Raw genomic sequence first — 26783 nt, 5'->3', positions numbered from 1 at the left:
GCCCTTGGGCTGCCAGCCACCTCTATGAACCCTGAGACCAACAGGAGGGAAAATGTCCAGGCTAGGAGAGGTAAAGCAATCTAAGTGCTGCTGACACCATATCATCGAGGTAATGTCATTGAGATAAAGCTAATTATTAACAGCTTTCCAGTAGCAGGGATTTAATTACCCCTCCACCCCCTTCCTATGATTCCTGCTGTGGAGCACTGGAGCATTAGGGAAGGGAAGGTCGCATGGCAGACCAAAGCCTGGCTCCATGGAGCCCCTTGGGATGTATGTGGAGTCAGGGAGGGACCACAACATTAAACAGCAGCCAGGGATGCTGAACTAGGAGGCAAAGAGGCACCAGCGGCCAACCTAAAGCTTCTTTACTAGCACCTTCTCCTGGCCCCGGGCCATAGCTGCATGATCTTGGGTGTTGGCATGTCACAGCTCCCAGGTCAAAATCCACCTCCATCCCATCTCAAAATCCACTGCTTGTTAGCTAAATAAACTTGGTAAGTAATAATATTCTCAGCCCCAATTTCTTCAACTGTAATGCACATTAATATGTATAAAATAAAATCAAAGAATGATAGGCAGTATTAAATTGGACTGGTCTGGGGTTTTTTTGTTTTTTTGTTTTTTTTTGAGATGAGGTCTCACTCTGTCACCCAGGCTGGAGTATAGTGGCATGATCTCGGCTCAATGCTCTCTCTCCTACCAGGCTCAAGCTATCCCCCCACCTTAGCCTCCCAAGTAGCTGGGATTACAGGCACATGCTACTATGCCTGGTTTTTTCAATTTTTGGGAGAGATGGGGTTTCACCACATTGTCCAGGTTGGTCTTGAACTCCTGAGCTCAAGTGATTTACAGGCATGAGCCACCACGCATGGCCAAATTTGGCCAATCTTTATTGTTGCCTGTTATCTGCAAGGTCCTGGCGTCCCAAAATAGACAAGAAAATAAATAAATAAATGTTGCATGCAAGAATGCGAGTGAATTCTTGCATCAGGAAATACTGAGGAGGTAAATCCTGAAGTGGCCCCAACCTGAAATGATTTATTTGCTGACTCACCATGTCCCCAGTTCATACATTATTAGTTATGCTGTGGAAAAGCTGTTTGGGAAGGGTAATGGCTATAATATGTGGCACTCGGGCTGCCAGCTGCCTCTGCGAATCCTGAGACCAACAGGAGGGAAAATGGGGCTTGAACAAAGTACTTTACACTGATTGCATTACTTGACCCTCTCCAGGACTCTGGGTGCTAGGGTGTTAACTACCCTTTGACAGGTGAAAATGTTGATGCCCATTGAGGTGAAATGATTTGTCCTCAGCCACAAGGGACAGCATCAGGAGTAGAACCCAGGTGTTTGTATTCTGATTCCCAATACAACTTATGACTTTTTGGAAACTCTGAATCTGATGGGTGACAGAAACTTGGGATCATCTCTAGATAAGAAAGGGAGTGCCTTGAATGACTGTGAAGACATTCACTGGAAAGGGAAGGAAGTTAATCATGCTTCCTTCACAGGCACTCTTTCACTCGCATCTAGTGGGCCCATCAAGCTACAAACAAGGTGAAGAATGAAAAAATTAATAAATACTCAATAGTGGCCAGTTCGGGGTAGATAATTAAATCAAGATGACCCAAAAGGATGTGACTGGCTGGCTAGTTTACACAGGGTGGTCAGGGACAGCCTAGCTGTGGAGAGGGCTGGTGTTTTGGCTGAGATCTGAGAGACCAGAAGAAATCAGATAGCCAGAAACAATGTCTAGGTCCCTAAAGAGAACAAGCTTGGCGAGCAAAGGAGGCCGGTATGGGTGGAGATCATCAAGGAAGGGAGACAGAGATGACTACCTGAAGCATGGAGGACCTTGAGGGAATAGAGAGGGTTTGATTTTACCTGTAAATGCCATGGAAAGCCACTGACGATTTTAACAAAAACTACAATTACATTGTAATTTACATTTTACTCTTTGTAGAGACAAGGGTCCGCTATATTGCCCAGGTTGGTCTCGAACCCCTGGGTTCAAGCGATCCTCTCTACTCGGCCTCCCAAAGTGTTGGGATTGTAGGCGTGAGCCACCGCGCCCGGCCTTTTAATTTACATTTTAGCCTGGCTACTGGAATCTTTGATGGGGAATGAGTTAGAGTGGGGCAAGAGCCTCTAACATTCCAGGAGACCTTTTCCCGTTCGAGGCCTCAATTTCCCCTTCTACAAAGGCGGGTGGGAGGGAACGGGGTCCCAAGAAGCCCTGGATAAAGACGTGGCCAATCGCAAACGCTGAGCACTTCAAAACTCTGGGCAGAGCGCTTCTGAGCCTCTCCTGCTGTTTCATCCCCGCCACTGATTGGCGGCCGAGGCCTGTCATCAGCTCTCTCCGTGGAGGAGTCAAAGCCACACATGCAGGGGCAGAACCTCCCTAGGAATCCGTGTAGCGTAGGCTCTTCTGCCCAGGACAGCCAATCGCGAGGAGGAGAGCGGCCAGGGGGCGGCACCCTCGCCGGTCCGGGCCGAGTTATTGGTTGGCGGTCGCGTCGCTCGCTCGGCAGAACCACGTGACTGTCTCGGCGGCGGGGATTCGCACCGGTTCTGCCGCCTGCACCTCTCTCCGCCGGTGAGTCCTCGCAGCGCCCCTGGGTCTCGCCAGCCGGGCCCCGCCTCCTCAGGAGGCCGAGCAATGGGCGGGGAAAGGGACGGGCGGGTTTAGCTCTGTCGGCGCCGCGGTGTCCACCTCAGTCCTGCCACTGTGGAAGACGCGCACCGCGGCGCCTGGTCGCGTGGGGCGGCCCGGACCCAAGAGGTGAGAAGAGGGAAGCGGACCAGGGAAGAGGGAGGGAGGGGTGCTGGCCGCCACGCAGTCAGCAGGCCCCTCCCAGAGTCATCCTGCCTGGGTCCCTGCGTGGTAGAAGCCCAGATCAGGGGTTCCCGCTGTGGAGGGGGGCGTGCATCGGGTTATTTCCCGAGTGGTCTGGGGCCGGGCGAGTGGCGCTGCACCCCTAGTATCTGGGCCCGCCCCTCTGGCTGGCGGCTGCCCACGTACCCGCCATCCTGCATATCTTGCCGGGTGCCACGCACCCCACTGTTTTTCCAGTCCTCGTTGAATATCTGGAAGGGGGACCGAGGAGATAGGAGCCACCACCACCCCAGACAGATGGGGAAACTGAGGCCTGGACAGGCGAGACGGCTTGGTTATGTTGGTTATTAAAAATCACACCCGATTAAGTACAGAATCAGGACCTGTTCTTCTTTCTGACTCATACACTAAGTTGAAATTCTTTCACTGGATGGATGGAAACACTGAGAAGACAGAGAGGGCCCAGAGCCTTGCCTAAAATTGCACAGCAAGTCTTTTGCAGAGCTAGGACCTGTACTCAGCTCTCCAAACTCATAGACTATCAGGCTGGACTCCTTCCCTGCACGGATTGGGGACCACAGTGAGTTAGAAACGTTCAGAACTTAAATTTCCTTCTGGCGCCCGTTCTAGTTAACCTTGTTTTCTTCCTGTCCCTAAGAGCTGTTGATGTGAAATCTACAACTAATGCAATATGCAATACTAGATTAAGCAGAACTTTTGTTTTTGAAAATTGGATCAATAAGAAGTGGAGGCCCAAAGCTGTTGAAAAGGAATGAATCCTTTAAACAAAACAACAACAACAAAACCCAGGAATCTGAAGGCAGGACAGAGACTGATAGCTATTGTTTATTGAGTAAATGCTATGAGCCAGGCATTGTGGTAGGTAGTTGTGTTAGCCAGCAAGTTAGGTAATGTTACCCATTTTACAGGTCAGGAATTGATGCTGAGTAAAGTGAAGTTTTACTCGGTGCCGTGTGGCTGCTGAACAGTGTAGCTGGGATCTGAACGGAGGTCTGTTGGACTTCCAGAACACATCCAGTGATTCTCCAAGTGTGGTCCTAAGCTCACTGTTCAGTATCATCTAGGGTGTGGAGTCCTGGGTCTTATCCTTGGATTTGCAAGGGTGGTCCTAAGAAGCTAACAGCTTTCTGTATTTCAAAATCATTGTGCTGTAATGTGCTGCCTCCTAGGGGAAGATCTAGAGATGAACATATTCTGGGCTAGGGGTAATTTTTGAGGAAAGGAACAATCAACACTTTTATTTTTGCTTATTTCTGATTTGGCTTTTTTTCTTCGAGACCTGGTCTCACTGTGTCACCCAGGCTAGGCTGTGGCGTAATCTAGGCTAACTGCAGCATTGACCTCCTGGGTTCAAGCAATCCTTCCCAAGTAATTCTGACCACAGGTGCATGCTACTACACCTGGCTAGTTTTTGTGGTTTTTGTAGAGATGGTGTTTCACGGTGTTGCCCAGTCAGCTTTCAAACTCCTGAGCTCAAGCAGTCCTCCTGCCTTGGTCTCTCAAAGTGCTGAGACTGCAGGCATGAGCCACTGTACCCAGCCCATACGTTTTTTATTTTTTCCCCATGATTGACAGGAGGATAATCACAATTTTAGAGAGCATAAACCCCCAGGCAGATGCCTGCCAAGCTCTTGACATAAGCTTAGTTTTGCTTTGTCGGGGCAGAAGAGTGGGGGTTGAAGAGTTAAGTGAGAATGGGGAAAGTCACTCCTTTTTCCTTATCAGATAGCTGTTAAATTCACTCAACAGGTATTTGCTAAGCACTTATTAGGTGCAAGACATGTTCAAGACACTGAGAATACAGCTTTGAACAAAACAGAGCAAGTCACTCCCTCATGTGAAAGACAGGCAGCTAACACTGTGTAGTATGGAATGGTGAGAAGGGATATGGAGAAAAATAAAGCAAAGCAAAGGGCATAGGAGTGTAAGGCAAGGCTGGGCCCAGGAGGGAGATGTGGAAATGGTGTGTGTGTGTGTGTGTGTGTGTGTGTGTATATATATATATATATATATATTTTTTTTTTTTTTTTTTTTGAGATGGAGTTTCACTTTTGTTGCCCAGGCTGGAGTGTAGTGGCACAACCTTGGCTCACTGCAACCTCTGCCTCCTGGGTTCAAGTGATCCTCCTGCCTCAGCCTCCCGAGTAGCTGGGATTACAGGCACCTGCCACCACACATGGCTAATTTTTTATATTTTTTAGTAGAGATGGGGTTTCACCATGTTGGCCAGGCTGGTCTTGAACTTCTGACCTCAGATGATCCACCTGCCTTGGCCTCCCAAAGTGCTTGGATCACAGGCGTGAGCCACCATGTTCAGCCTGCTATTTTACATATTTTTTTAACTTTTTATTTTTTTGGTAGAGATGAGGTCTTGCTATGTTGCCCAGGCTGGTCTTGAACTCCTGGCCTCAAGTGATCTTCCTGTTTTGGCCTCCCAAAGTGCTGGGATTACAGACATGAACCACCATGCCTGGCCTCTATTTTATATATTGTGTCTAGGAAGGAACTGGTGTATAAGGCGTCATTTGAGGCTGGGCAATATGAACACAGGCCCCGAGGACAAAGGCTGCTTAATATTTTCATGGACTGGTGATTGGAACACTAGTGCATAGGAGGAAGCAAAACAGTGGGCGGTTCCAGATTCATTTATAGAAGCTGATACCAACATTTTTAGACTATAATTGGTAGGAGGTGGGGAGCCAGTGCAGATTTTTGGGGAGCATATCCAAATGGTTGACCTCATCTTGCTAATGAATGCTTCTTTTGAAGAAAAGACATGCATAGTGCTTAAAAAATGTAGGTGCAGGCTGGGCACCATGGCTCATGCTTGTAATCCCAGCAATTTGGAAGGCCAAGGCCAGCAGATCACTTGAGTTCAAGAGTTTGAGACCAGCTTGGACAACATGACAAAAACCTGTCTCTACAAAAAAAAAAAAAAAAATACGAAATATTAACTGGGCATGGTGACATGCACCTATGGTCCCAGCTACTCAGGAGGCTGAGGTGGGAGGATCACTTAAGCTCGAGAGGTAGTGGCTGCAGTGAGCCGAGATCATGCCACTGCACTCCAGCCTGGTTGACAGAGTGAAACTCCATCTCAAAAAAGATAAAAAATTTAAATGTAGGTTGAATATTAGAGGAAACTGAGTGAACATTATACAGGAACTCTGTACTATTTTTGCAACCTTTCTATCTAGGTCCACAGTTACTTCAAAATAAAAATGTTTTTAAAAATTTTTTTTAATGTAGATTCAATAAAGTGTTTAAGGCTGAACGATGCCTGCAGCTTCTTTTTTGTTGTCGTTGTTTTTTAACTTTTTTTTTTTTTAGGAATTCAGGAATCTTTTAGCTAAGTAGCAACTTTCAAATAGTTCAAAAACAACAAGAATAATAATAAAAAAAAAAATCCCCATGAGTATGGAGAGAGTGCTTTAACATCTTACATGAATTGTAAATTGTTTAATAGGTGAATTGTTATTGTGGAAGTATTCCATGTATCATTCTTTCAACTTTTCTGAAGATTTAAAAAAAGCTTCAAAATAAGGAATCAAGTGACACTATAGGTTCGAATCAGGCAGGCTTGTTCAAGTCATGATTCCCCTACTTGCAAGCTGTGTGTAGCCAGGCGTGATGGCTCACACCTGTAATCCCAGCACTTTGGGAGGCTGATCACCTGAGGTCAGGAGTTAGAGACCTGCCTGACCAACATGGTGAAACCCTGTCTCCACTAAAAATACAAAAATTAGCTCGGCACAGTAGTCCCAGCTACTCAGGAGGCCGAGGCAGGAGAATCGTTTGATCCCGGGAGTGGAGCTTGCAGTGAGCCCAGATCACACCACTGCACTCCAGCCTGGCCAACCGAGCAAGACTCCATCTCAAAAAAAAAAAAAAAAAAAAAAGCTGTGTGAAGTACTGGAAAATTGTTTCCAAATTACATATTCTAGTCTAGTCTGCTTATTTTTATTTAAATATATTTATTTTTATTTTTATTCAAATATATTTAAATAATTTTATTTATAGCTCTTACCAGTCTAGTTTGAGATTTTTCCATCTAAGAGAGGAGACTTACTTTGGTAGTTGACTTGTTCACATTAATATTGGGTTAATGTTAAGTCTTGAGGTTTTCCACAAACTTGAGATCTTTAGGTTGTTACTAGGTTGGCTAGTTTTTCTGTAATTATTTGATGTATTTATACATTTACAGAAACTGGCGTAGGCAATCTATTAAAGGAAAATCATTAGCAATCAGGATACTTGGGTTCTGGATCCATCTCTGCCTTTAAGTAGCAAATGATTTCAGTAATCTGAACCTTGATTGATTGATTGATTGATTGAGACAGTCTTGTCTGTCGCCTAGGCTGGAATGCAGTGGTGTGATCTCAACTTACTGCAACCTCCATCTCCTGGGTTCAAGTGATTCTCATGCCTCAGCCTCCCAAGTAGCAGGGATTATAGGCATATGCCACCACGCCTGGCTAATTTTTGTATTTTTTTTTTTTTTAATTAAAGATGGGGTTTCACCATGATAGTCAGGCTGGTCTTGAACTCCTGACCTCAGGTGATCCACCCACCTCGGCCTCCCAAAGTGCTAGGGATTACAGGTGTGAGCCACCATGCCCGGCCTAATTTTTGTATTTTTAGTAGAGACTGGGTTTCACAATGTTGGCCAGGCTGGTCTTGAACTCATGAGCTCAAGAGATAGGCCCACCTCAGCCTCCCTACATGATGGGATTACAGTTGTAAACCACTGGCGCCCAGCTGAATCTTTATTTCTTATCTTAAAAAAACATGGCGGTTAGATTTCTTGATCTCTGTCCAGCTCTAAAGTCCTCTAATTCAGGAAAACTGCCATTAATGATTTGATCATTTATCTTGAACTGTCTCATGTTTGGGACAGAGGGTTATGGCTGTCTTGTATTCCAGGGCTCCTGACAACAAGTTAATTTTTCTACTGACCCTCACTGCCTGTGGTTTTAGGTTGTGTATGTGTTTAAAGCGGTTATTTAAGCACACATACACAAACACGCATAGCAAACCATATTTACGACACATTGCGAGGCTCAGTTTTAAATGGCCTAGCTTTTTTAGGAAAATCCCAGTACAGGTTGAGTATCCCTTATCTGAAATGCTTGGGACTGGGAGTGTTTCCAATTTCTGATTTTTTTCGGTTTTTAAATATTTGCTTTATACATACTAGTTAAGCATCTCTAATCTGGAAACCTGAATTGTGCCAGTGAGCACTTCTTTTGAGCATCATGTTGGTACTCAAAAGTTTCAGATTTTGGTGCATTTTGGATTTTGGATTTTTGGATTATTGATTAATATTATATTATCAAGTCTATCCAATGAAGCTATCGTATTTTAAAACCAAATATAACTGTTTTTTGAAAAATATTACAAAAAGAAGTAAAATACTGCTTAAATACTTTCTCCCAAAGTTAGTTGTGTGTGTTTGGGCACTTATGAAATACATTTCCCAAGGCTGCATATCCAGAGTATTAGAACATTCAGTGATGATTTCTTAGGAATTGAAATATAAACTACAGTTGAAAACAAAATGACTTAGCTGGGCACAGCGTTGTTTTTCCCTAATCCCAGCTAATCTGGAAGCTGAAGTGGGGGATCGCTTGAGGCCAGTAGTTCAAGGCTGCAGTGAACTCTGATCACGCCTATGAATGGCCACCACTCCAGTCTGAGCAACAGTGAGACTGTGTCTCTTAAAAAAAAGAAAAAGATAATTATGTAATAGATTATATTCAAGCTAGCCTTTTCCCCTTCAGATAAGAATTAGACTTTTTATAGCTTTATTGTAGTGTAATTGACATATGATAAACTGTATTAAAATGTACTCTCTCTAAATATGTATATATAGAACTGTCACCACAATCAAGATAGTGAACATATCCATCAATCCCCAAAATTTCCTTATGCCCCTTTATAATCTCTCCCTCCTATCCCTCCTTACTTCCTATCCCAAAATAACCACTGATTTACTTTCTGTCACTATAAATAAGCATAAACTTTCTTTTTCTTTCTTTCTCTTTCTTTCTTTCCTTCTTTCTTTTCTTTCTTTCTTCTTTCTTTCTTTCCTTCCTTCTTTCTTTCTTTTCTTTCTTTTCTTCCTTTCTTCCTTTCTTTCCCTCCCTCCCTCCCTTCCTTCCTTCCTTCCTTTCTTCCTCCCTCCCTCCCTCCCTTTTGGTGGAGGTGCCAGGAAATGAACTTGGGGACTAATTAGTTTGCATTTTGTAAAGCTTTTTCCCTGAAATCTCCCTCATCTAATATTAATATAGTGTACAATGCAGTGGCATTAACATGCACAATGGCTTGTAACGTTACTATTATTTATTTCCAAAACTTGAAATAGAAACTCTGTAACCAGTAACTCACCACTCCCCCCAGTACCCAGTAAACTCTAATCTATTTTCTGTCTCTATGAGTTTGCTTATTCTCTCTCTTTACACATGTATTTTGTTGTTGTTCTGTCATGTGGGCTGGAGTTCAGTGGCACGATCATAGCTCACTTCAGCTTTGACCTCCTTGGCTCAATCAGTCCTCCCTCCTCAGCCTTCCAGAATGCTGAGATTATAAATATGAGCCACCGTGCCTGGCCCCTTTTGCCTTTGCTAGATATTTTGTATAAGTGGAATCATATAACCTTTTGTGTCTTTTTTTTAAAATTAGTTCCAGGTGCTATATGTATCATGTCAGTCTTTTGCTTAACATGGTGGTATTAAGGTTCATGCATGTTGTAGATGAAGAGTATTGGAACTTAATTCCTTTTTAATAGTCAAATAATATTCCATTCCATGGTTATACCATGCTTCATTTATCTGTTCATCTGTTGATGGACACTTGGATTGTTTTCTCCTTTTAGCTATTGTAAATAGTGTTGTTAATACTAATACAATATCTGTTTGAGTTACAGTTTTTAATCCTTTGAGTATAAGTGGAATTTCTAGGTCATATAGCAATGCGGTGTTTAACTTCTTGAGGAACCACCAAACGGTTTTTCATTGTGTTAGCACCATTTTACATTTCTACCAGCAATGTATCAGCTATCTTCTTTTGAGATGGACTCTTGCTGTGTTGTCCAGGCTAGAGTGTAGTGGCATGATCTTGGCTCACTGCAACCTCCACCTCTTGGGTTCAAGCAATTATTGTGCCTCAGCCTTCTGAGTAGCTAGGATTACAGGTAAGCAGGTGTGTGCCACCACGCCCAGCTAATTTTTGTATTTTTCATTGCCATGTTACCCAGGCTGGCCTTGAACTCCTGACCTCAAGTGATCCACCTGCCTTGGCCTCCCAAAGTGCTGGGATTACAGGTGTGAACCACCGTGCCCACCCTCATATGTCTTTTAAAGAAACAAAAATCAAATTTTTGTCAAACAAAAGTCAAAGCTAATTCTTCTTGGAGAATTTTTTGTTAAAATAGCTTTTTAAAATAAAAACCAATCTTTCCATCAAAAACTATTTATTAGAGACTTCCTGTATGTGCCTAATTCTATGCTAGGTATTATGATACTACACAAAAATTGTAGACCATCTTGAATAATTTTAATCTAGTTGGGACGATAAAGCACATATTCAACAAACATTTATTGAACATATGAATGGAATTCAGAGGAGGATGAGATACTGTATACCTTTCCCTCTACCCCATTTATTTTTCCAATGTTGGCTTCTCTCCTATGCTTGAGAACCACATTTCTAATTGCCTGCTGGACATACCATCTGGACATATTATAGAAATCTCCAATCTAAAAAACCCAAAGTCAGACTTTCTGCTGCTTCCTGCCTTTCCATTTTCTCCTCCATCTTCCTGTATGTCATCCTTCCTTTTGTGTGGTCCCTGTCAGAATTCATCTTAGACTTGTCTGTGAATGTCTTTTAAGCACCACCTCTTAACTAGTTGTACCACTGAAATGTCACACCTCCTGCCCTGCCTTGGAGGTTAGGCCTTTGGTAACTGTATCGTAGAGGATGAACTTGTGACTTCTTGGGATTACATAAAAACTAATCTTTCACTCCAGCCTTACCTCCTACAACTTTGCTCCTGGAACTTGGTATGATGTTTTCCCAGGTCTTGGACTATACTGTGACCTTTCACTTGCCTCAGTTATCTTTTCCCTTTTTATTAAGGTTGCAGCTTCCTACTTCATATTGGCCTGCAGCCTATTCTCTACTCTCAGAATGCTCTAAATCTTTCTGTTATGGTACTTAGAATGCTGTTTAAAACTCTGTCTTCATCCACTGATTGTGGGTAGAAATTGAGTTCTCCATTTTTTTTTTCCTTTTTTTTTTTTTTTTTTTTTTTGAGACGGAGTTTCGCTCTTGTTACCCAGGCTGGAGTGCAATGGCGCGATCTCGGCTCACCGCAACCTCCGCCTCCTGGGTTCAGGCAATTCTCCTGCCTCAGCCTCCTGAGTAGCTGGGATTACAGGCACGCGCCACCATGCCCAGCTAATGTTTTGTATTTTTGGTAGAGACGGGGTTTCACCATGTTGACCAGGATGGTCTCGATCTCTTGACCTTGTGATCCACCCGCCTCGGCCTCCCAAAGTGCTGGGATTACAGGCGTGAGCCACCGGCGCCCAGCCCTGAAATTGAGTTCTCTATGCCAGGCGAGGTGGCTCATGCCTGTAATCTCAGCACTTTGGGAGGCCAAGGCGGGCAAATCATAAGGTCAAGAGATCAAGACCATCCTGTTCAACATGGTGAAACCTCGTCAGTACTAAAAATACAAAAATTAGCTGGGCGTGGTAGCGCGTGCCTGTAGTCCCAGCTACTCAGGAGGCTGAGGCAGGAGAATCACTTGAACCTGGGAGGCAGGGGTTGCAGTGAGCTGAGATTGCATTACTGAACTCCAACCTGGTGACAGGTTCTTATTCATTTTAGCAAGAATTTACTGAACCTCTACTATGTGCTAAGCATTGTTTTGATAATGGAAATACAATAAGTATGAGAAAGACTGTAAATAATAGTTTTACTTATAAGTAATAGAATTTCAAAAGTCTGAAGTGCTGTGAAGAAAATAAAGCCAGGTAAGGATATAAAGAATGCTGGAAAGGAGGTATTTTATTTGGTTGGGATGGTCAAAGAAGGTTTCTGTGAGGAGGTGACATGTAAACTGAGGCCAGGCATCGTGGCTCACACTTGTAATCTCAGCACTTTGGGAGGCAAAAGTGGAAGAATTGCTTGAGCCCAGGAGTTCAAGACCAGCCTGGGAAACATAGAGAGACCCTGTCTCTATAAAGAAACAAAAACAAATTAGCCAGGTATCATGGTGTGTACCTGTAGTCCTAGCTACCCTGGAAGGCTGAGGTGGGAGGATTGCTTGGCCTAGGAGTTCAAGGCTGTAGTGAGCTACGACCATGCCACTACACACCAGCCTGTGTGACAGAGTGAAATCCTGCCACTAAAAAAGAAGAAAGCTGAGACCCAATGGATGAGGACATACCTGTGCAGATCTGGGAGATGATTATTCCAGGCAAAGAGAACTTGAGCAAGTACAGCGACCCTAAGAATGGAATCAACTTGGCATGCTCCAGCAACCGCAAAAAGCCAGTAGAAAATAAGGGCGAAAAGGGAGGCAGTGTTCAGATCTCGTAGGATATTAGAGTATTCCAGGTGAGAGAGAATAGTAGGAGGGTAGGGTGATGTGACTGGATTACAAATAGTTTGGCTCGTGGGGAGAGGATAAATATATTATTCAAGGCACAGCAGACAGGACTTACTGATGGATTACATATGGGAATATAACATAGGGGAAAGAAAGATTGACATCTAGGTTTGGGGTTTAGGTTCTGATGCATTGTGTCTAGCACAGTGGTTAGCTTATAGTAGGAGCTTAAAATATGTTTATACTTTAATGAAGACCGGTACCCAGCCTCTAGGAGCTCACATAGAAAAGTTAGCCAGTCCAGCCAGAGAAGGCTTGGCACTCGAGAACATTGATGGAGTACGCAGGGGTTGCAGGCCCATGGATGGATCTGAGTTTTCCTCTGATGAGTAGTCATCTTAGCTTTTCCTCCAAAGGACCGGTCCTCTCACAGTATTAACTTCTCAGTCCAGGGCAAGGGCCTGGAAAGTAGCCTGTGCTCTAGCCATCCTGGTTGTAGCCATCTGTGAATGAAATGGAGAGGAATACAGAAGGCTTTGCTCATCCTTGGCCTCCCTGGGCCTTTATAGTGCTATGATCTTTCCCTGGACTTTCTGACAACAGTGAGTTAGAGGATCAGGTGGTACTGTATACATGGAGAATCTGTCTTGGTTGTACCTGTTTCTAGTTTATTTTTGCTTTTTTTCTGAGAAAGGGTCTCATTCTGTCACCCAGGCTGGAGTGCAGTGGCATGATCTCGGCTCACTTCAGCTTCCACCTCCCGGGTTCAAGCAATTCTCAGGCCTCAGCCTCCTGAGTAGCTGGGATTACAGGCGTGTGCCATCACGTCTGGCTGCCTTTTGTATTTTTAGTAGAGACGCGGTTTCACCATGTTCCTCAGGCTGACCTCAAACAATCCACCCACCTTGGTCTCCTAAAGTGCTGGGATTATAGGTATGAGCCACTGCGCCTGGCCTAGTTTTGTTTTTCTAAAACTACCTTAAACTATTTTTTATCCATAAATGGAAAGGTAAAATGCTTTAGTGAAATAATACAACATCAGACCAGAAGATATATAATTATTTGCCAAATGAGTGATACAGTAAGTGACTTTCTCAAAAACTTTCAGGGCCTATGCATTGCCTGCAGATTAAAGGCTCACTTTCTTGACCCGGCATAAAGGGCCCTCCAGATCTCCCCCAGGTACCTCTGTTGGCTCCTCTCCCACTAATCCCCCATAAGCATTCTGCATTTTAAATATAACATTCTCATTTCTGATTCTTTTCCTCCATCATTAGAACTATTGCTGTTTGTGTTTTCTTCTCTCTCACCCATATTCCAAGCCTTCTCTCATCCTTTCAAATCTGACCTAGACTTCAGAGCCCGAGTTACATATGTTCTTCCCTTGAAGACTTTCTAAACAAACTATTCTCTTTCAGATTTCTCCCTGCTTAGGTGCCATAATCATAGTAGCCAGTAGCTTCTGGTTTTATTTAGCAGTGAGTTTGTAGCATACATACATAGGGTAAAGCAAAGCATGATTATGGAACTTTGTGGATTCAGACTGGTGGCTGAGTTAGTTCTACTTGTGGGACTGTTTCTGAGTGAATACCTAAGTTTCTAAGAGCTGGAGATGAGAAAGGACCATGGCCATGAATGTAGAGAAAGGGAGAGTTGGGAAGAAGATTGTCAATATTATTACTGGATCATTTTGGGTAGCAGCTAGGTGAAACTGGAATGTGTAGAATAGCTGAATGTAAGGTGTTCGGAAATATCTGAAATTAAAGAAGCTAATTAGATAGGAATAGTACCATATTAAAAAAGGATCTATTCTTGGGATCCCAAAATATGCATTTTATTACCTTGCTCTGTCATTTATAAGCTGAATAAATTAGTAAATTGGGCCAGTCTGTTCACTTTTAACCTATCTATATCTTTGTATTTAAAGTGGGTTTCAAGTAGACGGCATAAAATTGGATCTTATTTTTTAATTCTGTCTGACAGTCTCCATCTTTAATTGGCATGTTTAGACCATTTAGATTTAATGTGATATTTTTGGATTAAACTCTAACATCTTACCAGCTGTTTTCAGCTTGTTCTATCTGTTTTTTATCTTTTATCTTTCTTTTCTACTTTCTCTTGTGTTGAGAGTTTTTTATGATTCTATTTTATTTCCACTATTATTATTTATATCTTTTTTAAAATGTAGTGGTTACTCTTAGGTTTAAATGTACATCTTTAATCAGAGCCTATGTTCAAATAATATACTATTTCACATCTACTGTAAGACCTTATCGTTTGCTGGGCATGGTAGCTTATGCCTGTAATCCCAGCACTTTGGGAGGCCAAAATAGGAGGATCACTTGAGCCCACGAGTTTGAGACTAGCCTGAACAACACAGTGAGACCTCATCTCTATTTTAAAAAATAATAATAATCAAAAAAAATTTTTAAAGACTTTAAAATTCCCAATCCCCCCTCCCATTCTGTGTGATTGTTGTGTCACACATTTATTTTGCATATCTGTAAACAAAATGCATCCCCATTTTTTGTTTAAACAGTTATCTTTTAGAGCAATTAAATATTTTTTAATTGAAATAATGAATTTTACTTTATTTGTTCCATTTCCTGGACTTTCTTTGTTACATAGAACTGAATTTCTGATTGGTATATTCTTTTTGCCTAAAGAACCTTCCGGAAACTGTCTCTCTCTCTGTGTCTCTCTCTGTGTCTCTCTCTGTGTTTCTCTCTCTCTACCCCTTCTCCTCTTCTCTTCTCTACTCCCTCTCTGTCTTTGTCTCCCTTTCTCCCCTCCTCTTCCTTTCCTCTTCCCCCCACATATATATATATGGTGCTGGTCTGCTGGCCTGAAATCCTCTTAGTGTTTATCTAAGAAAGTTTTCATTTCTTTTTCATCTTTTATTTATTTTATTTTATTTAAGACAGAATCTCTCTCTGTCACCCAGGCTGAAGTGCTGTGGCATGATCGCAGCTCATTGCAGTCTTAACCTCCCAGGCTCAAGCAATCCTCCTACCTCAGCCTTCCAAGTAGCTGGGGCCACAGGTACACACCACTATGCCTGGCCTCTTATCTTTTAAATTATTTTTTTCTAGGTAAAGAATTCTGTGTTAAAGGTTGTATTTCTGGGGTCAGATGTGGTGGCTCACACCTATAATCCTAGCACTTTGGGAAGCCAGGGTGAGAGGATCACTTCATGCCAAGAGTTTGAGACCAGCTTAGGGAGCTTAGTATCAAGACCCTGTCTCTAAAAAAAATTTAAAAATTAGCCGGGTGTGGTGGTGCACACCTGTAATCTTCACTACTCAGGAGGCTGAGGTGGGAGAATCACTTGAGCCCAGGAGTTGGAGGCCACAGTGAGCCATAATTGCATGCCACTGCACTTCAGCCTGGGGAGCAGGGCAAGACTCTATTTCTAAAAAAGATACATATTTCTGGGATGTAAAGATACCACTCTATCATGTTCTGGCCTCCATGATTTCCAATAAGAAGTCTGCTATTAATTATTATTTTTGTTTCTATATAAGTAATATATGTTTTTTCTTTGTCTTCAGGATTTTCGCTTTATCTTTTGTTTTCAGCAGCTTGAATGTCATATGTATAGGTGATGATTTTGTTTTTATATTTATCCTTCTTGGAATTCTCTGAGATTCTTGGAGATAGATATAAATGTAGAATATATATGTGTGTGTGTGTGTGTGTGTGTGTGTGTGTGTGTGTGTATACATATATACGTATTTTGTTTGCTTGTTTGTTTTGTTTTCTTTTGAGACAGAGTTTCACTCTTGTTGCATAGACCGGAGTGCAGTTGGCACCATCTTCGCTCACTGCAACCTCCACCTCCTGGGTTCAAATGATTCTCCTGCCTCAGCATCCCGAGTAGCTGGGATTATGGGCATGTGCCACTATGCCCAGCTAATTTTATATATATATATATAAAGTTGGGTTTTTTTTTTTTTTTTTTGATGCCGTTTTTCCATGTTTCCCCGGCTGGAATGCAATGGCGCGATCTCCGCTCACCGCAACCCCCGCCTCCTGGGTTCAGGCAATTCTCCTGCCTCAGCCTCCTGAGTAGCTGGGATTACAAGCACGCACCACCATGCCCAGCTAATTTTTTGTATCTTTGGTAGAGATGGAGTTTCACCATGTTGACCAGGATGGTCTCGATCTCTTGACCTCGTGATCCACCCGCCTCGGCCTCCCAAAGTGCTGGGATTACAGGCTTGAGCCACCGCGCCCGGCCTAATTTTATATTTTTAGTAGAGACAGGGTTTCAACATGTTGGTCAGGCTGGTCTCGAACTCCTGATGTCAGGTGACTTGAATCTGTATTTTGATGTCTCATTAATTTTGGAAATTTCTTGACCATTATATCTTGAAATATTTCTTCTGCCCATTCTCTCTCTTCTTTTGGGATTTTAATTATGCATATGTTTGATACTTTGATGTGTCCCACAGCTCTTGGATATTATGGTACGTTGTTGATACTGGGTTTTTAAATTTTGTTTTGTTATTTACATTGTTTTTGCATTTTAATTTAGGTAATTTCTGTTGACCTGTCTTTGAGTTCATTGATTCTTTCTTTGGTTTTCAGGTCTACTAATGATCCTATCAAAGGCAGTCTTCATCTCTATTACTGTGTTTTTCACTTTTAGCATTACTTATTTGATTTTTTCTTATAGCTTCCATTTCTTTGTTGTATTTTCTAGTATTAATTTTTATATTCTTCCCAGATAGCAGCCATACAGGGCAAGATTTTGATTCCATTAGTTTTTTCTTATGTCTCTTTTGCATATCTTAGGTTTGGAAAAACCTCTTGACCCAGAAATCACCAAGAGCTCTCCAAAATAGGACATTGGTGCACTCAAGCTAGCTCGAGAAAGCAGGAAATGAGAAGAGAGTCACAGACTGGTTGCATTGTGGAGCAAAGAGCTGCTGGGTGTATCCATCAACCTGATTGATTTTCTCAGGGTCAGTGGTCATCTAAGTCTATTCTTTCTTTCCTTATCTACTTCAGAAGACCATCAAAAGTTAACTATAGTTATAGTTAGTACTATAATGGAGGTGCAACATGCTATTTACTCTTGTTAAACCTAAGCAACATGAACATGGGTTACTTTTACATATCTTGTGTTTTTGAATAAGTCATAGGTCCTGGATTTTGGCACTTTTGTAACGTTAGGTTTATAGAACCTCACAAAGGCTCATTTTTCTGTCAGTTCCAAAACAGGAAACTTCCTGAGTCCTTCAGGAAATATATTGTCTCAGCTGGGTGTGGGGGCTCACGCCTGTAATCTCAGCACTTTGGGAGACCAAAATGGGTGGATCACCTGAGGTTAGGCGTTCAAGACCAGCCTGACCAATATGGTGAAACCCTGTCTCTATTAATAATACATAAATTAGCTAGACGTGGTAGCATGCGCCTGTAATCCCAGCTAGTCAGGAGGCTGACACAGGAGAATTGCTTAAACTCAGGAGGCCGAGGTTGCAGTGAACCAAAGTCATGCCACCGCACTCCAGCCTGAGCAACAGAGCAAAACTCTGTCTCAAAAAAAATAAAAAATAAAAAAATAAAAAATTGACTCTATCTGGCCATAGTCACAAATGTTTGTTCATTTGTTAATTCATTGATTCAAATGTTTTGTAAGCCTGCTATCTCAGCGTTACTACATTACATTCAGATTACACTGATGAACAAGATGTCTTTCCTCCAGGAGCTAGAGATTCCTACTTTGCTAATACAAGAGTATGGTTGGTAGTATAATAGAGGTGCAACATGCTATGGGACCCAGAGGGTGTAGTATTTCGTTTGGGCTAGGGGAGATTGGTCAGTGCTTTCTGGAAAAGGTAGCATTATAACTGGGTTTAAAAAAAATTATTAGGATCTTGACAGGCTGAGGTGGATGGCTATTCCAAGCTAAGTAAACAGCTAATGTAAAGGCACTAATTCATGAAGTATTTGGTAAACAATTTATACTCTACTCCTTTGAGACCGTGGTTCATTTTCTTCTTTTACTCCTGTAATTTGACTTATTTTTTGTTGTTGTCCTTTCTCACTTTTGGTTATTTTTACCTCCTTCGTTTTCTTATAGTTCCTAGTGGTAGGTCTTACAGTATTAGTTTTATAGTGTAGGACCCAGAGATGGAGGATCACCTGTATTGCCTCCAATACAGGAAGTGCAGGGCAACATTATTTCTCTATTCAACCTGCGTTGCAGAGTGTGTACTTAGAATAGTAAAGTGAATTTTACATGAATGTGGGCCCTGCCCACAGAGCAGATGACTCCATACTAGAACACAGTGGAATAGACCAAAACCTTCTACAGCATGTGTTAGACACTTGGCCCATCAGCCCGTTCCATGCCCGTTACATTCAACTTCCTCATGTCAGCTTCTGTCCCCTCTTTCTTAGGAAGCAAGGGAGTACTGTTCAAAGACTCAAATGCATTCTGCCCTAGTTTATTTTTATTGCCAAAAACATTTATCTTTACCCTGCAACTTACTTTTTCTTCTGTTTATTTTCAATATTTAGCAGGTTGTTTAAAAAGGGACCCAAAATAAAAAAAAAAAAAAAAAAAAAAAAAAAGGACCATCTTCCTTGTTCCAGGGACTGGTAGGTTGGGGTTAAGGTGACAGCAGGGGTTAAGACCAGATCCTATTTTGCAATCTGCCTGGGAGGTGAAAAACCTGGGAAGAAGACCACTGGTAGCATATGTGTGGAAAGGAAACAGGCTGCCCTTATACCTTTTCTGGAGGAAAAACTGCAGGGGGAGCCAGGCATATATGGAGAAGAATCCTTAGTGGTTTACATTCTTGAGAAGTCTTGTACCCAGCCAGTTATTTGCTTTGACTTGGCTGTTTATGGTCTGGTTCTGGTCTTTTCTTTTGTCCGCTAACCAAGACAAATGAGTCTGAATTAAGGAAAAGGGACATAAGATACCTATTCCAAAAGTGAATTTTTCTTAACTCTCATAAAATGGCAAGTAGAATTGTTAGCACATATGAGCCCTGAGAATTACTTTATCGATGAACACTGGTATTTTCTCTGGTGTAGGAAGCTGAACCCCATCTCCAGAAATGTCTTCGGAAGGTAAAGAGCAACATGACCTTTCACCCAGAGACTCAGCTGAAGGAAATGATCCCAGTTCTCCATCTGGGATCCATCTGGAGCTTCAAAGGGAATCAAGTACTGACTTGAAGCAATTTGAGACCAATGATCAATGCAGACCTTATCCTAGGATATTTATTGAGCGTCAAGAGAAATCAAATACAAACTTCAAGCAGTTTGTTATTAAAAAGCTGCAGAAGAATTGCCAGTGCAGTCCAACCAAAGCCAAAAATATGATTTTAGGTTTCCTTCCTGTTTTGCGGTGGCTCCCAAAATACGACCTAAAGAAAAACATTTTAGGGGATGTGATGTCAGGCTTGATTGTGGGCATTTTATTGGTGCCCCAATCTATTGCTTATTCCCTACTGGCTGGCCAAGAACCTGTCTATGGTCTGTACACATCTTTTTTTGCCAGCATCATTTATTTCCTCTTGGGTACCTCCCGTCACATCTCTGTGGGCATTTTTGGAGTACTGTGCCTTATGATTGGTGAGACAGTTGACCGAGAACTACAGAAAGCAGGCTATGACAATGCCCATAGTGCTCCTTCCTTGGGAATGGTTTCAAATGTGAGCACGTTATTAAATCATACATCAGACAGGATATGTGACAAAAGTTGCTATGCAATTATGGTTGGCAGCACTGTAACCTTTATGGCTGGAGTTTATCAGGTAAGATGCAATGAAACCAATTGGTTATTTCTAGAAATCTATTACGTGAAATGTCATCTCTGTATGGGATCATAGGAATCACAATAATTAAAGGTATCATTTATCAAGAGCTCAGGGTATATAAAGGGTAGAGGCAAAATTCAAACCCTAACCAGACCACAGGTAATATAAGGCAGGTTCTCTGGACCTCACACCACCTAGTACAACTCTTTAATTTTACATGTCAGAAAATCTTGGCTTTGCTTGGGATTATTTGTGGTTGGTTATTGGCAGAGTCAGCATTAGCAGTTAGGCAAGTGGGTAACAGAATGGGGGTTGAGAGTACAGGAGTTTTTCTTTCTTTTTTTTTTTTTCTTGAGGCAGGGTCTCACTCTATCACCCAGGCTGGAGTGCAGTGGGACTATCTTAGTTCATTGCAACCTCTGCCTCCCTGGCTTAAGCAATCCTCCTACCTCAGCCTCCTGAGTGGTTAGGCCTACAGGCACGTGCTACCACACCTGGCTAATTTTTGTATTTTTTGTAGAGACAGGGTTTTGCCATGTCACCTGGGCTGGTTTTGAACTCCTGAGCTCAAGCAATCCTCCAGTCTTGGCCTCCCAAAGTGCTGGAATTATAGGCGTGCGCCATCACACCCAGCCTCAAATTCTAAATGTCCCTCACCTTCCATTAGAATTGCTAATCTATTGAGTGACTCTTACTAAAGGTAGTAGTTCTCTTGCATTGTTAGGGAGGGAGGGAAAAAGTTGGGGACCACAGTTTCATATTATCAGCCAGGAGAAAGGATTAGAAATCAAATTCTTCTTGAGTCTCCTGTAGAATCCACTAATCTGTCATTCTCATCATGCCCCTGGCTTTTGGCATCCAGGAGTCAGTACCAGGATTAAACCTCTTCTCTAATATAGGCATTTCAAACCAACAAGGGAAAGGGAAGAGTAGTTCACTTTATTTAGTGCTCAGATGAGTGGGGAGGGAGAGTGAGGATGGTGTGAAGATGAGCTGTGCTTCTCAGAGTCTACTTACTTACTTATTTATTCATTTATTTATAAAGAGACAGGGTCTCTCTATGACCAACCTAGGTTGGTCTCAAACTCCTGGACTCAAGTGATCCTCCCAACACAGCATCCCAAAATGCTGAGATTACAGGCATGAGCCATTGCTCCCAGCCAACTTTTGCTTTTTTGTTAGTATGCCTCACCAAGAAGGAGGAAGGCATAATAGAATTCTGAAAACTTACTAGAAAGAGGAAAAAATAAGTAAAATGCAGAGTTATTGTTAATATGGGAGACAGTATGGCATCAGTACATATATACTACATGAGAATGGTTTCTTAGTATAAGGTTAAAGATAATTGTACAATAATTTTTAAAATGTGATTCTATTTTGATGTGAATCTAATTTTTTGTTTTACCAATTAAAACTTCACTTGTACACTTGCTCTTAGCCAAAAGGCTGAGAAGCAGTAAGACTTCACTTTTACAGTAATGATTGTATTTAAGGAAAATACATGGTTTCTTAACTAGAAGAATTTTTCCAACTTGAAGTTTTCTTCTGGATCCTTGAGAATTTTTTTCTTTTAAAAGAGATCTGTTCTGGCTGGGCACGGTGGCTCACGCCTGTAATCCCAACACTTTGGGAGGCCGAGGCAGGTGGATCACGAGCCAAGAGATCAAGACCATCCTGGCCATCATGGTGAAACCCCATCTCTACTGAAAATACAAAAAAATTAGCTGGGTGTGGTGGCACACACTTGTAGTCTTAGCTACTTGGGAGGCTGAGGCATGAAAATCACTTGAACCCAGGAGGTGGAGGTTGCAATGAGCCAAGATCGTGCCACTGCACTCCAGCCTAGTGACAGGGTGAGACTCTGTCTCAAAAAAAAAAAAAAAGAGAGCGAGATCTGTTCTTTGTGATGGGAAGAATGACAAAAAAAAAAAAAAGAGGTGTGAACCTTATTCAAGCTCAAGAAATATTGTATGAAAAGATAGAAATCTCATGTCCCTGTCTCACCTGGGCTAATAATTAACATTGTGACCTTGGGCAAGTTGCTTAGCCCTTTAAACATAATTTTCCCTTTGTAAAATGAGAAGATTGAGGTATGATTGTGTTTATTCTAGCTCTGACATTCTGTGATGATATGTCTCCATGTAAGAAATGTCAGGATAATACAAAATATAGACGTTCTTTTCCATTTGTATTTAACAGTTCTATATCCTTCCTTTCAGGTAGCGATGGGCTTCTTTCAAGTGGGTTTTGTTTCTGTCTACCTCTCAGATGCCTTGCTGAGTGGATTTGTCACTGGTGCCTCCTTCACTATTCTTACATCTCAGGCTAAGTATCTCCTTGGGCTCAACCTTCCTCGGAGTAATGGTGTGGGCTCACTCATCACTACCTGGATACATATCTTCAGAAACATCCATGAGACCAATACCTGTGATCTTATCACCAGCCTTTTGTGCCTTTTGGTTCTTTTGCCAACCAAAGAACTCAATGAGCACTTCAAGTCTAAGCTTAAGGCACCGATTCCTGTTGAACTTGTTGTTGTTGTGGCAGCCACCTTGGCCTCTCATTTTGGAAAGCTACATGAGAATTATGATTCTAGTATTGCTGGACATATTCCTACTGGGTTTATGCCACCCAGAGTACCAGAGTGGAACCTAATTCCTAGTGTGGCTGTAGATGCAATCGCTATTTCCATCATTGGTTTTGCTATCACTGTATCACTTTCTGAGATGTTTGCCAAGAAACATGGCTACACAGTCAGAGCGAACCAAGAAATGTATGCCATTGGCTTTTGTAATATCATCCCTTCCTTCTTCCACTGTTTTACTACTAGTGCAGCTCTTGCAAAGACATTGGTTAAAGAATCTACAGGCTGCCAAACTCAGCTTTCTGGTGTGGTAACAGCCCTGGTTCTTTTGTTGGTCCTCTTAGTAATAGCTCCTTTATTCTATTCCCTTCAAAAATGTGTCCTTGGTGTGATCACAATTGTAAATCTACGGGGAGCCCTTCGTAAATTTAGGGATCTTCCCAAGATGTGGAGTATTAGTAGAATGGATACAGTTATCTGGTTTGTTACTATGCTTTCCTCTGCACTGCTGAGTACTGAAATAGGACTGCTTGTTGGGGTTTGTTTTTCTATGTTTTGTGTCATCCTCCGCACTCAGAAGCCAAAGATTTCATTGCTTGGCTTGGTGGAAGGGTCTGAAGTCTTTGAATCCTTGTCTGCTTATAAGAACCTTCAAACTAAGCCAGGCATCAAGATTTTCCGCTTTGTAGCCCCTCTCTACTACATAAACAAAGAATGCTTTAAATCTGCTTTATACAAACAAACTGTCAACCCAGTTTTAATAAAGGCAGCTTGGAAGAAGGCAGCAAAGAAAAAGGTCAAAGAGGAAGTAGTGACTCTCGGTGGAATCCAGGATGAAGTGTCAGTACAACTTTCCCATGATCCCTTGGAGCTGAATACTATAGTGATTGACTGCAGTGCAATTCAATTTTTAGATACAGCAGGGATCAATACACTGAAAGAAGTTCGCAGAGATTATGAAGCCATTGGAATCCAAGTTCTGCTGGCTCAGTGTAATCCCTCTGTGAGGGATTCCCTAACCAAAGGAGAATATTGCCAGAAGGAAGAAGAAAACCTTCTCTTCTATAGTGTGTATGAAGCAATGGCTTTTGCAGAAGCATCTAAAAATCAGAAAGGAATATCTGTTCCCAACGGTCTGAGTCTTAGCAGTGATTAATTGGGAAAGGAGAAGAATGCCTAGCCAATAGGTTAAAATTTCAAGTGTCCAACATTTCCCATTTCCACAGTGGAAAATTTTGCACACTTGAAATTTTAACTAAGTAGCTAGATATTATTCCTCCTTTGAAGCTAATGGTGTTTGTTATACATACTGCAGCAGAGCTTATAGCTGGACAGAGTCAAAAAGAAGAAAATATGGTTTCAAGCTTTCTTGCAGATGTGAAGGATTCCTGGAATGCAGTATGTATGTATTGAATTGAACTGTAAAGCAGCTCCAAAACTTAATTAGTATACTGTTTTAGGGCATATTCCCTTCTGCAAGAGATGAAGCGGTGAAGTTGAGATTTGCATTGGAAGTGCCATAGTCTTCTTTATGTGGCTCAGTGAAGAGGGAGAGAAAGAAGGCGGGGAAAGAATGTTGCACCTGCTGTAGTACCAATAGATCCAGAGGCTTCCGGGTCACAAGGTCATACTAGATAGGTTTGTTCTTGTAGTTCTCTATCCCCAGTCTTTGCTCCCCAGATGGCAGTAGTTTTTAGTAGGAAAGTGCCATTCCTCTCTGTAAGGCAGAGTCGCATCAGGGGTTTAACACCTGGGCAGATTAGTAACATCCTGAGAACCAGCCTGATATTAGACAGAATACCCTTTATAATACATTTGACATTTTTAGTCATGCCTTTTTGTTTAGGGTAAATAGGTAAGCACAAAGAACTCTTCAAAATCAGAAAAAACAGTAGGAGTCTTTCCTGGTCTTTTCTGTGATCTCTGTCCTTGTTTCTGAGACTTCCTCTACCATTAAGCTCTATTTTAGCTTTTAGTTATTCTAGTTTGTTTCCCATGGAATATGTCCTAAGCTGGTATTTTTGTCAGTGACAATCTTGCCAGTCAGCAATTTCTAACAGCATTTTAAATGAGTTTGATGTACAATAAATATTGATGACAATGACAGTTTTTAACTCTTCGAGTCACCTAAAACTATTATGCAGGAGGATTTAGAAGGATCACATTCACAAAACCCAAGTGCTATGGATGCGTTGTTCATGATAGCTGGCCACAGGTTATAAATTGAGGAATAATTTCCTTTCAAAAAGCAAGAATGTCCAACATTGAAAGTTTATAGTTTTATATTTGGACCTTGACAGGTAACAAAAAACCAGGTTGTCCAAAGTTAGGAATAGGGAACTAATTTATGAAACAGCCATTTAAAAAAAAAAAAAAAAAAGCAAACTGCAGAAGTACAAAATTATTTTTCAATCTGTTCCTACATTCTAAACAATTTTAAATATTTATGAGAAGCAAACCCTATGTGTAGGGCATCTGTTGGAGTGGGATGCTTTTAGACATATATTAAATATGTACATGTTTAATATGTATATTTAATATATATAATTATACCTATATTATCCCTGTATATATATATGTAATTTAACTTTTTTGTTAGCTCCATAAGCTGCCAGTGTTGCTTTTCTGTTGGTAGAGCTCTCCCATTTGTTGACATGGAAAATACCTTTCCATTAGCACAACAAAATAGTTTCTCAGTAGAAAGTCTGGATTTCTGTTTTGTAGGTGATTCACATTATGATTAAATGTAGGTTTCCTGAATTTTGACGTCCTTTTAGAACTTGAGTCTGGAATTCCAGAAATACCAATTGCTGCTTGTATTTGTGCTTGTTTGTTTTTAGCCAGCATTTGCCCTTTCTATCCAGCTTTATGAATAACAATAGTAAAATCACAGTATCTTGGTCAGTATTTTTTTCCTGTTTACTTTTTTAAGAGACAGTCATCCAGGCCAGAGTGCAGTGTGATCGTAGCTTACTGAAGCTTCCAACTCCTGGGTTCAAGTGATCTTCTTACTGAGTAGCTAGACCATAGGCATGCATTACCACATCCTGCTAATTTTTAAATTTCTTTTCTAGACATGGGGTCTCACTGTGTTGCTCAGACTGGTCTCAAACTCCAGGCTCAAGCAATCCTTCAGCCTCAGGCTTCCAGAGTGTTGGGATTACAGGCGTGAGCCACTGCACTTGGCCAAGTCATTTGTTTTTCATCTCTTGCCCTTCTCCCAAGGCAGGCTTAAGTTGATACAGGTGTCTAATACTCTGTAACAGAGTAATGAGTACATGCTTAAGACGTTATAATTAACCAACACCACAAAAAATATTACAGCCAAAGACTGGAAAATTCCTTAGGATGGATAACAGGATTTGACCTTTACCTGTGATTTCTGTCCATATGTGGATATAAACAGCTCTGGAACATTATGCGTAATACAGTTAGCAAATTCTTGAATTATGTCTGGTTTGTACTTGTCCCACCCACCCAAACAAACAAGAGCTTCTGCTTTTGGTAGCCATTTGTAAAAACATTTAAGATTTCACTAGAATTTATATTTCATCCTCTCTACTTGGGTTGAGATGTTTTGATTGCTGATATTCAGAGAAATCAAACCTGGAACCAAAGCCTAACTTGCCAATAAAAAAAGTTTTCATTTGCTCTCTTGACTAAAGGCTTGAATTTCAGTTCATTAGGCGTTATATTTTAAATACTATATTGATACAAAAGTATCTTGCTTACTCTAAACTTTAGAGTCTAAATGAAGCATTTTCTCAGTGATTACTGACATATACAAAATTCTGAATATCATAAAATGGTTATCATTTAATTGAAATGTAGTGTGGTGTACTCTTGATGGTTAAAACTCCTACAAATTATTTATTTTTAAATTTGTTACAGCCAGAGGGTTGGAGTGTGGCGATGCACAGGTGGACTGAGGAAAACATT

General features: G+C 41.6%; 1 protein-coding gene across 7 annotated transcripts; it reads left to right on the top strand.

Annotated features, from left to right (window-relative positions):
* The first annotated feature begins 2521 nt into the window (after nt 1-2521).
* SLC26A2 (solute carrier family 26 member 2) lies at nt 2522-25224 on the top strand. Of its 7 annotated transcripts, XM_032250248.1 has the most exons (7): nt 2622-2788; nt 6194-6342; nt 6475-6476; nt 16034-16083; nt 17280-17449; nt 19533-20257; nt 22480-25224. In XM_032250248.1, exons 6-7 carry the CDS (start codon nt 19556-19558, stop codon nt 23998-24000), a joined length of 2223 nt encoding a protein of 740 aa, XP_032106139.1. In that variant the 5' UTR covers nt 2622-2788; nt 6194-6342; nt 6475-6476; nt 16034-16083; nt 17280-17449; nt 19533-19555; the 3' UTR covers nt 24001-25224. The 7 variants fall into 7 exon arrangements, with proteins under 7 accessions (XP_032106143.1, XP_032106142.1, XP_032106141.1 ...); XM_032250245.1 differs by lacking the exon at nt 16034-16083; XM_032250249.1 differs by lacking the exons at nt 6194-6342; nt 6475-6476.
* The last annotated feature ends 1559 nt before the right edge of the window (nt 25225-26783 follow it).

Source organism: Sapajus apella, unplaced genomic scaffold (assembly GCF_009761245.1).
Source record: "Sapajus apella isolate SASKATOON/1434 unplaced genomic scaffold, GSC_monkey_1.0 scaffold71, whole genome shotgun sequence".
Classification (NCBI taxonomy): domain Eukaryota; kingdom Metazoa; phylum Chordata; class Mammalia; order Primates; family Cebidae; genus Sapajus; species Sapajus apella.
Note: the sequence above shows the minus strand (reverse complement) of the source record. Positions and strands in the feature narration are given on the sequence as shown.